The following is a 13,380-nucleotide window of genomic DNA, read 5'->3' on the forward strand; positions in this document are numbered from 1 at the left end:
ATTGGTTCACAGATTGGGTCTTCTCCATCTAATGGTCAACTCTAGGTCCCAGTATTTTAGAGCTTGGGGTGTTCAGTGTTTTTGCAGGCAGAAGAATGTCTTCAAAGAGCAATGAGACTGGAGAGAGAAGTCTTTCTGGTATGAACAGAACAGGCTCGAGCTCCAAAGAGGAGGCGCCAGCCCAGGCTTCCCATCCCTTGAGCTAGGAGGAGCCCTAATTAGGCTGATCTCCGCCTTCAGAGTCCTCCATGTGATCTGCGAGAGGAGCAAGGAAGCTTTTATCCTGGAACCGTTTCAAGGTTGTCCATCACGCTCCGCCAGGGCAGAGGAGCCAGAGGAAGCCAATGGACCGCAGCTGAGAAGGCCCCAGGCTTCAGTGTCCAGTGGAGCAGTTGACAGCAGGATACCTACCTCACACCCAGCCACCTGGGCAGGAGCACCCAGTGGGAACGAATCCTGGCTTCAGGAAAGCCATGTGCTTTTTCCCCTTAACGCGCCCGCTTTACTGTACTAACAGTGTTGATTTGGATTGCACGCTCTTTTAAATCAGCTCTCCAGAAGAGGAGCTCTCTCCAGCAGTGGGGGAGTTGGTGCCAAGGCAAAAATCCCTTGTAATCTAAGATCAAGAGGCCGCTCTTCCCTAACCCCAGAGCATCTGGGCTTGTTACGGTTCTCATTATGCATTTCTTGGAAAAGATTTGGATATTTGCCTCAGACCAGAGAGCACAGCAGTTTCTTTTGAAGGAAGGGCAATGTTCAGATTGATTTCTGGGAACCATACATAGGCTCTTCAATTCTATTTGCTGCTCCCTATAAAGACCCTGTAAATATACAGGGTGATGGTGCTCAGATTATTTAGCAAAGAGCTCTGTGATTCATGTAATAAGCATTCTGGAGATAGGGAGGGGAATAAAGAGTTAACAGCTCCAGGAGCTGCTGTGGAACCACGAGCTTCAGCTCCTGGGAAATCTGAACTTCCTAGGAGTGTTGTAGATGCGAGGACAAGCCTGGGAGTCCATCTGGATAGACCAGGGTGGGGGAGTGCTCGAGGTGACAGGTTTCAGGGAAAGAGGAAGAGGAATTGGGAAGGGGAGAAGGTTGGCGCTAGCTTGGGGAATGTTTGCTCTTTGGAAAAATCAACAGCTGCTGTTTGCCATTCCTGATCCCGGGGAGACTGGGCGGGTGATGATTAAGTGCTGGACCCTGGAGTCTGACTGTCGGGTTGACGACCTAGCTCTGCTCCCACTCTCTCTGTGACCTTGGGCAAGGTTCCTTAACTTCTCCGTGCTGTTTCCTCTTTAGTGCAATGGGCATAATACCACCTACCCCATAGGGTTGGTGGAGGAATGAACAGATCAATACATCTTGGAGCTAAAAACAGTACCTGGCTCAGACTAGGTCCTCTGAAATCCTTTGCTACTTGCTGCAGGAGCCCAGAAACCCACCAAAATGTGTGTTTTAAACAGCTTCATTGAGATGTAATTTACAGACCATAAAATTGACTCCATGTAAGAGTACAATTCAAGGGTTTTTTGCACATTGGTAGAGTTGTGCAATTACAGCCACAATCTAGTTTTATAACATTTTCATCACCCCAAAAAGCTTGTTTGAGCCTGTTTGCAGTCACCCCTTGCTCCCTGCCCCAGGAAAACACTGATCCGTGGTCTGTCTCTGTAGATTTGCGTTTTCTGGGAGATTTCTGGCTTCTTTCACTCAGCATAATGTTTGTGAGGTTCGTGCACATTGTAGTATGTATCAGTCCTCATTCGTTCTTTTATTCTAAATTGTATTCCATTGGACGAATATACCACAGTTGGTTTATCCGTTCACCAGCTGATGGAGATTTGGGGCGTTTCCACCTTTGGGCTCTTGTGAAGAGCGCTGCCATGAACAATCACATGCGTATGGGCATATGTTTTCATTTCTCCTGGGTAGACTCCAGTGGAAGAGGGTGGAATGCAGGAGGTTTATATTTGGCTCTTTCAGCAGTGAGCGTGTTGACTCGTTTATTTGCATGTGTAGAGAGATCCATGGGCATGAGTCGCTGCATCCGGCTTCACAGCCACCTTGTCTGTGGCCCTTGTGGAAACACAAATTCACACCCTCTGCTGGGAACCAGCCCCAGGGGCCACCCAGTGGACTGAGGCCACTTCTTTTGAGGGCAACACAGGCTGAGGACGGTGGGCACCAACAAGCAACTGAAATGTGTTTGATCCAGCCAGTCACTCTTTATTGAACACTTTTTCTGTGCCAAAGCCTGGATTTCCCAGCTATGACGTAAATAACAAGTGTTTCCCTTACCTCTCAAGTAGCTGAAATTAGCCCAAACCCCAATTTGATGGCCTAGAACATGCCTCCCTCCCCACCTTTTTTTTTTTTGCAAATTCCTGACCTTACTTCCTCCAGACCCTGTATCTGAACCTGTGTTCCTGGTTCCAGGTAATGTGAGTTTCTGCAGAAATCCATTTGGCCTCATGTGTTGTGGGTGTCATAACTCTTAAAGGTTTGGCCGGGACTGGGTGGGGGTAGAGAGTTTGTGGAAAAGATCCCATCATGTACAACCAAGAGGGAGGGACAAGCCAGCCCCTGCACCCAGTGCTTCTCTCCCGGGAGCGGCCCACACCCTATCTTCTCTGGCTCTTTTGGTACTTCTGTGAATTTTTTTTCATGCTATTGCTTAGCCTTTGTCACAAAGGCAGCATTCTTACTTCTTCACGGTTGTATTCATTTGTTCAGAACAGTGCTTTTTCCTATAAATTTGTTGCTTAATAAACCTTTCTTATTACAGTTACTGCATGAAAATTTTAGAATAGTCAAGCAAATTCAGGGAAGTTTGGTGACTGGTTAAAATCATTGCTAGAGAGGAATGTAGACGTTCTGTGTTCTAAGTGGGCTTGTTAATGAGATTGGAATTTACTCTTTCTCTCACTCTGGCTGTATAAAGCCTCTCTGGGTTAGAATATTGTCCTTTTCTGCTTATACTACTGTCAGAGCCCCAGGATGCCAAAACCATTCAGTTCAATAGCTCTTTATTGAGCACCAATTATCTGCAAAGCACTATGTTTGTGATAAGCCACTAACTCCTATTCAGCCTACAAAATCCTGCCTAAAAGACCCTATTTCCTGGAAACCTTCTCTGATTGCTACCACTATCATGCTTCCCCTCCCTACACAGTTAATTATTTTCCCCTTCTAAGTGGCCCTTACATCCTGTTTGGATGTCTGTTTTGTTCTTTTCTATAATTTTTGAAATGTCAGCCTCTCTTTACTAGACCGTGCGCTGAGCCTTTGAGCCTAGAGACAGTCTCATTCATGTTCATATTTCCAACACAGACTTTAACAGTCATTTGTAAAGTTTTGAATGGATGAATCAAAACACCTTCGAAGCCAACGTACGATGTGAGTGTTTCACGGAGGTTTGTGGAACTAAGATGCCTGGGTCTGGTCCGAGGCCATTCTCTCTGTCCTGCACTGTTGCCTAGCTTCCTGACTGTCTCTGCTTCTCCTCCTGCCGTCTCTTCTCAGCACAGCAGATCCTCTTGCTCCTCTGCCCAGAACGCTGCAGGGGCCCCCCTCCCACTCCAAGGAAAAGCCAGAGCTTTACTTGGGCCCCCAAAGCTGCATGCACTGACTCCTAGACCTCCCAGACCCCATATTCTCCTCCTTCCAGTCCCCATCACACGTCCTCTGCTCGAGCGACACACAGCTAGCTCCCTGCTCCTCCTGGAACCTGCTAGACACGCTCGCTCTGTCGTCAGAGCCTCTGAGCTGAGTTTTCCTCTGCACGGAGTCTTCTTCCCTGTGACTCGCGTGGCTCACCCCTTTACTTCCTCAGGTCTTTTCTCAAATGTCACCTTCTCAATGACACCGTCTCTGGACGCCCTCTCCCCCAACTGTCTTAACCCCTTTTCCTCACTTCGTTCTTTTCTAGAGCACTTACCACCTTTTAAGGATTTATTTCTTTTGTTTTTCTGTCTTCCTCACTGATTATAAGCTCTATGAAGGCAGGGGTTTTGGTTCCCTTTTGTCACCAAGTCACCCCCAAGAGCCTAGAAAAGTCCCTTGCACATAGGAACAGTAACAGCCAACTTATAGATCATGTTATTTATATCTGGCACTTTTCTGGGCACTTTACACACTATCATTATCTTAATCCCCTCAACAGCTCTATGAAGTAGCAGTTGATATTTTCTTCATTTTACAGTTGAGGAAACTGAGGCAAAGAAAGATCGTGTAAGTAGCCAAGATCACTCAGCTAGTAAATGGAGGAGCTGAGAGTCAAACCCAGGCAGTCCAGGCTCCGAACCCTTATGTTTTCTGCTTCTTAGCAAGTATTTGTTGATGAAAAAAAGAATGAGTGCTTATAGCAGGAGACACGACAAGTTGGCATTGCCATGTTCGCCTATGCCGAGGTTGCATGAAAAAGAAGACCCCCCCAGCCTTCCCGAGCTTGCCCCTAGGGGTGAGGAGAGACTTATGACAGGGCTGCCGTTTCAGTTGTGTCCTGCAAGCAGCTGGGCAAAGAGATGGTTCTTGTGAGCGACTGTCGTGTGTAATTCAGGCCACTCAACTTTTGCCTCTGGACCCTGGCAGCTACTTGGCTGCCTTGGAATATGATCTTTAACATGTCAAGGCACCTTCTTAGGAGTCAACTCATTTTATCTCACAGGAACTATATAAGGACTGAAGGACAAATGATATTATCTCAATTTAGATGTGAAAGCTGGCAGCGAGAGCTTGAGGGACAGTGGTGAAGACCCCCAGCTGGGGCTAGAATAATACCCCAGATCCTCGCGCTCCCTCCTGCCGTATCTGGTGTCGTGGGGACACCTTCAGGCCTCCCTCTGTTCAGTTTTATCACCTTCAGACTTTCCAGATGGTTCACCAAGTCTTAAGAAGTTCTGCCATTTTTACTATTCCCGATCCTACTGGCTCCCGTAACAGACTACTGAGAGGATGCCAGACCAGCTCCTGGTGAGCCATGAGCAAGGGTGCCTGGAGCACCAGAGTTCTGTGAAATTTAGCTAAGCTCACCTCATGAAGGGAACTTCAAAGATGTCGGCTGCTGTGGTTTACTGAGAAATGATCAAATGGGCAGATCCACCCTGCAGTGAGCTTTGAGGGCACTCCCCTTTGTGTAGACCTCATGGTGCCATCTTGCCCTGCTCGGGACGAAGTGCTGGGCTCCGTAGGGCCTCTCAGACTCAGCAAGTGTAGAGATATGGCCCTCAGCTCTAACTGCCTGTAGGTGTCCTATAAGGAGAGACATTCTATGATTATTTTTACAAGCTATAAAAGCGAGAATTTGAGCCTTCAACATGGGTTTCCAGTTCCCCAGCCTAATCCAGGGTTGGGCCAAGCTAAGTCGTAGAGGCACAGAGAGGAGATCTCTCACTTGGCTTCCAGTGAGCTAGACGGCATGATCTGGTCTGGATTCCTGGTGGTTTGCCTGTTCTGTACAGTCGCACAGTAGGCTTTGGTGTACATTGGATTTAAAATCTATTATAATATTTAAAGGCTGTAGAAGTTATGAGATTGGGCCTTGAGAATTATAAACAAAGTTGCTTGCATTAGCCAGCCAGAAAAACAAACAACAAAGCAACACTTAACGTTTTCCAAACATCCATGCACTCACTCGGCTCTGATCAGCAAGAACTGACCTCATCACTGCGTGTTCTCCTTCTTCCTGTTTGATGATGGCCATTCTTGTGGGATGGACAGAGCATCAAAGGCCAGCCAGTAAGTTTCCATATACTGCCAAATAAGAGAGTGACAGCCACCGGTGAACACTGTGTTCCTTCTCAGGGGACCCCGGGTCCATGCCGTCACCCTTAGTAACAGCATCCAGGCCAGCGTCACTGTGCTGCCTGAGGCTTAGCAAGCGTGTGGATTGTGCTTAGGATCAGCATGAATCGAGGAGTCAGATAAGGGTCTTCAGCCCAGTGAATTGTCCGTCTCTGGTGGTGCCCAGAGCTGTGAGGTAGGACACTCTGCCCACCCAACCACCATACATCACTTTCAGACTATTACGCCGGACCTTAATATCTTTAAATAAACCAGTGTATTTCTATCATCTCTGAATTATGAGACCCTTCTGGAATCTCCTGTCTTCAGCTTATAGGATGCAGGTTCTACATTTCCCAACCACCACGCAGTGGTGGATTTCTGCTGCTTAACCACCAAACCCGCTCAGGCTCAAGCGGCCGCGTCCTTCATCATAGGATCGCTTGATGTGGAGGAGCACGCGGGGTTAGCCTTACTTGACGGGGTCTAGATCCTGGATGTGAGGGGGCCTAGAACAGAGGCTAGCAATGAGTGCTCACTGCCTGCCTGCTGCCTTTCTCAGCGTGTAACAGCATCGCCTCCTTCAGGAAGGAGGAGGGAGAAACGAGCTGTAGAAATCGTCAGTATCATCGTCTTCGTTTTTCTGATGAGGAAACTGAGGCTTCAGAACATTACGTGTTTTGCCCAAAGGTTCACGGCCACTAAAAGGGAAAGGCAGGGTATACCCTCAGCTGTGTTCTTTTCTGATTTCTTTTGCTCGCTAAAAGTAAACAAGCATGGTTTAAAAACAAAAATGCAATCAATACAAAAGGCCCCTCCTGGATGCAGCCTGGCCTGCATTCCCAGGCTGCCCCCACCTCGCTGCTAAGGGACGCGGCAGTGCCAGGCCCTCCTTTAGCATCGCTCCACATGACCAGCAGGGTGGGGCGCGAAACGCTTCCTCTGGGCACATGCGGCAGTTCTGGAAGCCCCGACCCTGGGATTGTTCATCAGCTCCTTGTCTACACAGAGTGAGGAAAGGAAACAGGAGGAAAAATAAAATATTCTGGAAGGACTTACATTGAAAAGTAAATTTCCTTACCACGCCCGACCCTGTTACTCCTTCCCCTTCTCAGCAGTGCCCACGCCAGCCAGAGATTCGTCCGGGAGCAATGCACGTGTGTGTGTATCTTTTTGTCTCCTGCCGCAGTGCTCGACAGAAATGGAAACACACTAGACACCCCCTTCACTCTGCTGCTTTCCCTTCTCAGTATGTCCCGGAGATGTCAGCTGGTGCACACTTGTTGCATTTTTTGGTATTGTTTGTATTTAAACAGCTAGCTGTTTAAATTCAACCTTTAGATTGTGTCAGGCCTTTTGCTTCTGTTCTAACAATACTGCTGTGACACTTTGTGTCCTGTGTAGGTTTCTTTGCACCGCGTGTCCCTGTATGTCCATCGGGTGAATTCCTACAAGTGGGATTCAGAGCCCAGGATCCTGACCACCACTGGTGGACACGCCTCAGGGCCAGCACGCCCCCAGAGGACTTACGCATGGCTCTCAGTTCTGGCAACAGACAGCACCTTCCACGGGTTGAGCAGCCCAGGGATTCGGGGGAATTTTGTGGGCTTCTGTGCCAAGGTTCAAGAGAACACACTCTGGTGCTGGGGGTGCATGAGTCCCCACCACTCGGGCCTGCTTGGGCTTGCTTCGGGCCAGCTGAAATGACAGCTGAGGGCCCAGGGCAGGGAAAGCGTCCTGCTCCTCCCCTGCCTTTCCCCCGCCCCACTCCATCATTCTTCTCACTGCCCAGGCCGTCGTTCATCGTGCTGCACAGGTCCCTTCCCTCTGCCTGGCCCATGTCTTCCTCGGTCGTGCTCGTTTCCTTCACTCCTTCCAGACCCCAGCATGGTTGGTCCTGCCCCATCCTGAGCACCCCTCCACCTTCCGAGCTGGGGGGCGGCTGTCTTTGCAGCGGGTACCGGGTTCTTCACCTCCTGTCACGCTTGTCCTCAGACAGTTTCTCTAGCTGTTGAATTGTGCAGCAGCGTTGTAATTGTTTTCAACCAACAAGCCCTGAGCACCTGCTGAGGCCCTGACCCCGTGATGGGTTCTCTGGCCCGAGTCTGCAGGCTCCCGGCTCTGCTCCTTTGCTTTGCAAAGTTGAAACTAGTGCTCACTAAAAGGTGTCGTATTAGGTAACTGCCAAGTTAGGTAGATACTGAAAATGTCTTTGGAATTAGAGCAAGGGAGCAGAACAGCTGGTGAAGCTGGGCCTAGAGATGGGCCTTCGAGGGCGGGGGCTTTAAATAGCTGGATTGAGTAATTGTTGATGGTAATAATAATGAATAGCCACCGTTCCTGCAGGCAGGATGCTGTGCACCTGATGTGTGTTACCTCTTGGCCTTGAACCGGGGTGGGAGATGCTGTTGTTGTCCCCCTTTCACAATTAGGGAAGCTGGTGGGTAGAGAGGCAAAGACTGGCTGAAGGACGTGTTCTATGGGAGCCCAGTTCCAATGCAAATCTGTCTGGTTCCCAACTTCTCCCCTTTGCTGCTCTCTCACAGTGGGGTGCCTCCCCTTGGCAGGCCTGCTTGACAGGCTCTGAATCCCCAATTGCATCCTTGCTCCCTGGGCTGATGGCTTCGTTGTCATTCTAGGACTTCTGCCACGGGCAGGTGATGTGGCCGCCCCTCAGTGCCCTGCAGGTGAAGTTTGCTGAGCCAGGCCAGTCCTGCAAGCAGGTGTGCCAGGAGAACCAGCTCATCTGTGAGCCATCTTTCTTCCAGCACCTCAACAAGGACAAGGACATGCTAAAGTAAGTGCTGGGGGGGGGGGGGGGGGGGGGGGGGCGGCTCAGCCTCCAGCTGGCCTCTGGGTTAGAGTTGGGTTGAGAGGGACGAGGTTTTCATTTCCAGGCTTGTGGGCTGTTGGGAAAAGATTTGGGAAGGGGAGGAGGTTGCAGCATGACCCCCCTGCAAAGAGAAAGTGAGGCCAGCATTTTTCTTGTTACGTAGGTGAAGTCACCTGGCATGCTGATATATTTAGAATTCAACTGGGGGTGTTGTATTCACATAAATAACCGTTTCTGGGCTTGGAGACTGTGGGAGATGTGCAGTTTGCTGATGTTACACAGAGGAACCGTGGGAGCAGAGATGGACACAGAGCCACAGGCATGGACAAACCCCCTCCCCAGGGTCCCCTTACAGTAGCCAGGTCCCCAGACGGCCCCCAGCAGCAAGGAGCAGGCACAGAACTGCCCACAGCCAATTCCATTGCCACCTCCCCCTCCTGCAGCCTCTGTCCCCTTTTGCACTTTATTCCAGCACCTCTGGAACATGGTGCATCGCAGGGGGCGTGAGCAGGCCCCACTCTGCTGGGTCCCTTAGCAGGGAGGTGAGTGTAGCACCAGGACTGCAGGTCAGAGCTGCACCCAGGAGGGGCCTCTGTATTGCTGCAATTTTTTCCCTCGTGCTCGCATAACTTTTAACGATGTCATTCATTTCCTTTGCATTGGCATTTTAAGTTTGGCATTTAGAGTTCCCAAATTTCCACGTGAGATTTCTTCTGGCCTGACTTATGACCCCTGTCAGTGCTAAATCTCGGCTCCCAGTTTTTATCACTCCCCACCCTGGGCCACATATTGCTGAATTACCTAGCCTCCCCTCCCAGCCCCCCTTAATTGCTCTAAGTAGGTATTTCCCCATAAGAGATTTGCTATCCCACCCCTAGATATTCAGTTGAGCAGTGGTAGGGTCCCAGTCTTGAAGAGGATGTTTAAGGCATGGAGTGGCCTTAGGGCTCGTGGCTTGCCTGTCCCCCATTCTGGCTTCACATCCTGTTAGAGTGCGCGCTTGGCCGCTATGGTCGTGTGTGGTGGTGTGAGCTGGCCTGGTCCCGCCTGTCAGTCTTCTTATCTCCAGTGTGGGATTACACCCATTTTAGAGAGAGAGTGTGGCCTCTGGCATCGCACCTGTGGGAAAGCTCTCCTGAGTAGGGATGCGGCAGATGCTATTTTCTTTCCGTTCTTTTATGTGAAGACCAGGCTCAGAGGCTGCCTTGACTCCACCATCACAACAAAAGCCAGGCCAGAAGAGAGTCAGTGTGGCACCCTGCTCTGCGACCAGTGAAACTTTGTGAGAGGGGGTGGTGGTCTGATATTTATGGAATGCCTAAATGGTACTAGAAGGCTCCATTTCCATAGCACATATCCTGAACTCTAGGGTTCCAGGAGGGGCTTCCCACTGACTCCTTTTGCAAACAGCTCCTGGAGCAAGGTGACTTTTTGAGAACCCAAGTTTCTCTCTCTGTTTGTACCGGAAGTCTGTACTCGCTGGTAGGGACTAGGGACCGTGGACATAGAAGTGTCCACATGCAACCCTGCATCCACCTCTGGGGGAGGAAACAGGAGAAGCTGCAGCCCGAGAATAGAACCCAAGGTGGGAGTCCTCAACAGCGCGGTCCTTCCCAGCCAGGCGGGAGTCAGGCCTCCTGCCTGAGTCCTGTGATACCCAGAGACAGCACAGGGCCCCACACAGCCAGCCTGTCTCTGGGACAGAGGTCTCGGTCCAGCGAGTGGGGGGGAAGGAAGGAAGGGGAGCCAATGGGCCAGTTTCCTCTGTTCCATCAATTTTCTCACCTATAAAATGAGGACATCCTGGATGATGGTGAGATAATGTGCAGCCAGTGCTGGAGACAGGGCACAACAGCCCGTTCTCCCAGAGAGCTTTAGGCAGCAGAGTTGACCTGAGGTCGCCAGGCCGAGATCATGGAAGTCAATCCCCTCCTTGGCCTCCCTGTCCAGCCCTGTATACTATGCAGAGCCCACGAGAGCAGAAGGCCTTGGTGTCGGGCTGTCCTGGGGCCAGGCCTATGCCATGGGGTTGTGCCACTGTTGATATGTGGGTTTCCTTCCTAGGAGGCTGCAATGAATGCTAATTTTGCAATAAAACTGCCTGAAATTAATTCTTTGAACATAAGAGCCCTATTGAATATCTCGTTCCTACATCTGTGAATCCTGACAGTGTGGTAAAACCCCAGCTCTCCGGCAGGCCATTGAGGGCCTCCTCAGGATGGGGCAACCCTGGCCCATCCATATTCATGGCCAGTTAGCAGCGAATGGCTCCTCTAAGCCAGTCCTGCTTTTTATTCTCCAACTTGGGGCCTGGTTCTTCCAGTCTCTGGAAGTCCACAACCTTGAAGAGCCACCTGTCCTTGTTGTGTGAATGATATCACATCAGTCGAGCCCTGTGGAGCACCCCGTGCTGTCATCTTGAATCGGGGAGAATCAGGCAGCTGGGCTCTGAGCTCCTGTTCGTGCAGGGTGTGGCGTCAGTGACAGAGAGGGGACCACACTCTCCCATGCACAGAGCGTGCATGACTGCATGACTCAGGTGAGACCCATCCTCCACCCAGACCAGGGCTGGGGTGTCCGGAAGGCAGAGGCTCTGGGAGGAGCTGGAGTCCATGCTGGCGTGGCCCTGTCGGGACGACGTCCTCTCCATAAACAGGGACACATGTTAATGTGAGACCCAGCCTGTAACATTGTTTCCTTTTTCAAGTTGTCTCTTCTAAAGTATTAAATTATGAGAGTTTGGGTTTCCTTTGTGAAAAAGGGAAGTCTGAGCCACAGAGGCTAGAATGTGAGCAATTTGGTGTCTGAGAGAAGAGAGATGGCCCCGAGTCAGAGTGATCCCGGGAGTCTGGGGGGACCCGGCAGATGCAGGGTTGGAGTGAGTGGGAGGGGAGGAACTCCAGGGCAGGGAGGAGGAAGCCGTGACTGCAGGTGCATGGGGCTGCTTCCATCCCTTCATCCTCCGTGTGTGCGACAGACATCACAGGAGCAGCCACGGGCACGCCCTGAAAAGGCAAGGCATCCATCGGTGAGGGCGTAGGGGTGAGGATTGCTGGGCTGTGGAGGCTGTCTGGTTTCAGGGTGCACTCCAGCGAATGGGGGAAGGAAGTCACCTCACCTCTCTGATGACCTTGCTCACTAGTTAAGCAAGGATGACAGAGTAGCCAACCTGACTGCCCAGCGCTGTGGGACAGGGACCTGCATGCTAATACATCAAGGCTGCTCTGGGTGCCCACAGCACTGTTTCAAGTGCCCCTTAGGGAACTGCCTCGTGGTTCCACGGAACATGTGCTGCTGGAGTGCTTTGTGGGGTCTTTAGGCACTGTCCCTGGGCTGGCTTCCCTGCCGCAGCCTCGGCTGAGATGTGCTCACCCCCAGGGGGCTGTGCCTGGATGGAGTCTGAGTCCTGGTGACCTGGGGCTGGAGCAGGAGGGTTTCTTCATGGCTCCTGACAATTACACTCCTTGCCCTGAGGTCTGAAACTAGTTGTAGAGATTTCCACACTCTGGTCAGCAGTGTGCCAGGCAGATGGCTTGAGTTAAAACGTAGCAGCTGCTATAATTCACCTACATAAATAAATAGCATAAGCATACATCTGTACCCCAAGGCCACACTCCATATGGAAACTTTTAGTGCACAGTAGAGCTCTGGAGACCCCTTCTGTGGGTTGACAAGTAGGAGTATCCTGTGAACGACCTGGTAGCCCCAAATCTCTGACTCATTTTTCCTTTAGGAAATCCATAAAATCCCCACTTCCTGCTCTTGCCTTCATGGGGTCCATGACCTTAACCCTCTGGGCACCTCCATCTCCCAGCCAGCACACCAAGACCGATGGGGTAGGGCATTTAGAGAGGTCGCAGAGCTCCCTGGTGGCTGCGGGAGCAAGATCAGAGGGGGCACTGCCCTCCAGGAACCAGGCTGGCCCCAGAGCCACCAGAAGCCCCAGCAGATGTGCTGGAAGCACCAGATTAATGTTGGGAGGGGCAGGCAGGGCCCAGGCAGTGGTTTGGCTGCAGGAGGACAAGAGGGCGCAGGAGTAACAGGCAGGGGCAGTTAATGATGCTTTTCCCCCACATTTGGAAGCTTTCCAGAGGCAGCTGGAAACCTTGAGCTTCCCATCTGGATCCCCACCCCGTCAGCAAGAGTCGAGACTTCCATGAACAAAGCAAAAGGGAAACAATTGGCATCTATGTAAATTCACGCCGTAGGACAAGGGAGGAAGATGGCATAGGCAATCCAGCATCTGCCAAGGCAGGGTGACCATGACGATGATGATGCTTGTAATAACGATAATAGTTCTCTTTGACTGAATACTTACCCAGAGCTAGACTCTGCCAAGTACTCTATAAGCACTAATTTAATTCCTGGTCCTCCCCTGTCAGCTAAGGATTATGTATCCCCATTTCACAGAAGAGGAAGCTGAGCCACAGAGAGGCTCAGTCATTTGTCCAGGGTCACACAGCTCATCAGAGATGAAATCAGGACTCAAACCCAGGTCCGCCTGGCCTCCCTACTCCTCCTCCTCTGAACTGGTCCCCACCTGGCACATGGGACAGCATGCTGGACACCTAGTGAGGCCTTGTTGTTCTGAGGGAGCCAAAGTGGGTGGGACCAGTGTAACCCAGGCAAAAGGAGAAGATACAGGCTGGGGACAGGAATATGCAGTGGTCCCAGCCTGAGAAAGCAAAGCCACAAGGGTCTCCAGCCCACAGGCAGGTCAGCTGTTAGGAGAAGATGGCAGAGGAGCAGGAGTGTGGGCTCTG

The 13,380-nt window shown here is 51.1% G+C and overlaps 1 protein-coding gene across 5 annotated transcripts in view; it reads left to right on the forward strand.

Annotated features, from left to right (window-relative positions):
• MGAT5 (alpha-1,6-mannosylglycoprotein 6-beta-N-acetylglucosaminyltransferase) overlaps positions 1-13,380 on the forward strand; it is a 328,832-nt gene that overhangs the window by 308,451 nt on the left and 7,001 nt on the right. For 4 of the 5 annotated variants that reach the window (XM_046658446.1, XM_046658445.1, XM_046658444.1 and 1 more), the window contains one exon: positions 8,424-8,581. In XM_046658446.1, the coding sequence (XP_046514402.1) occupies positions 8,424-8,581 (158 nt within the window). Of the gene's footprint in view, positions 1-240; positions 3,377-8,423; positions 8,582-13,380 lie in introns of those variants that run through there. The other variant, XM_046658448.1, reaches the window with a different exon arrangement.

Source organism: Equus quagga, chromosome 4 (assembly GCF_021613505.1).
Source record: "Equus quagga isolate Etosha38 chromosome 4, UCLA_HA_Equagga_1.0, whole genome shotgun sequence".
In the NCBI taxonomy this organism is placed as follows: Eukaryota; Metazoa; Chordata; class Mammalia; order Perissodactyla; family Equidae; genus Equus; species Equus quagga.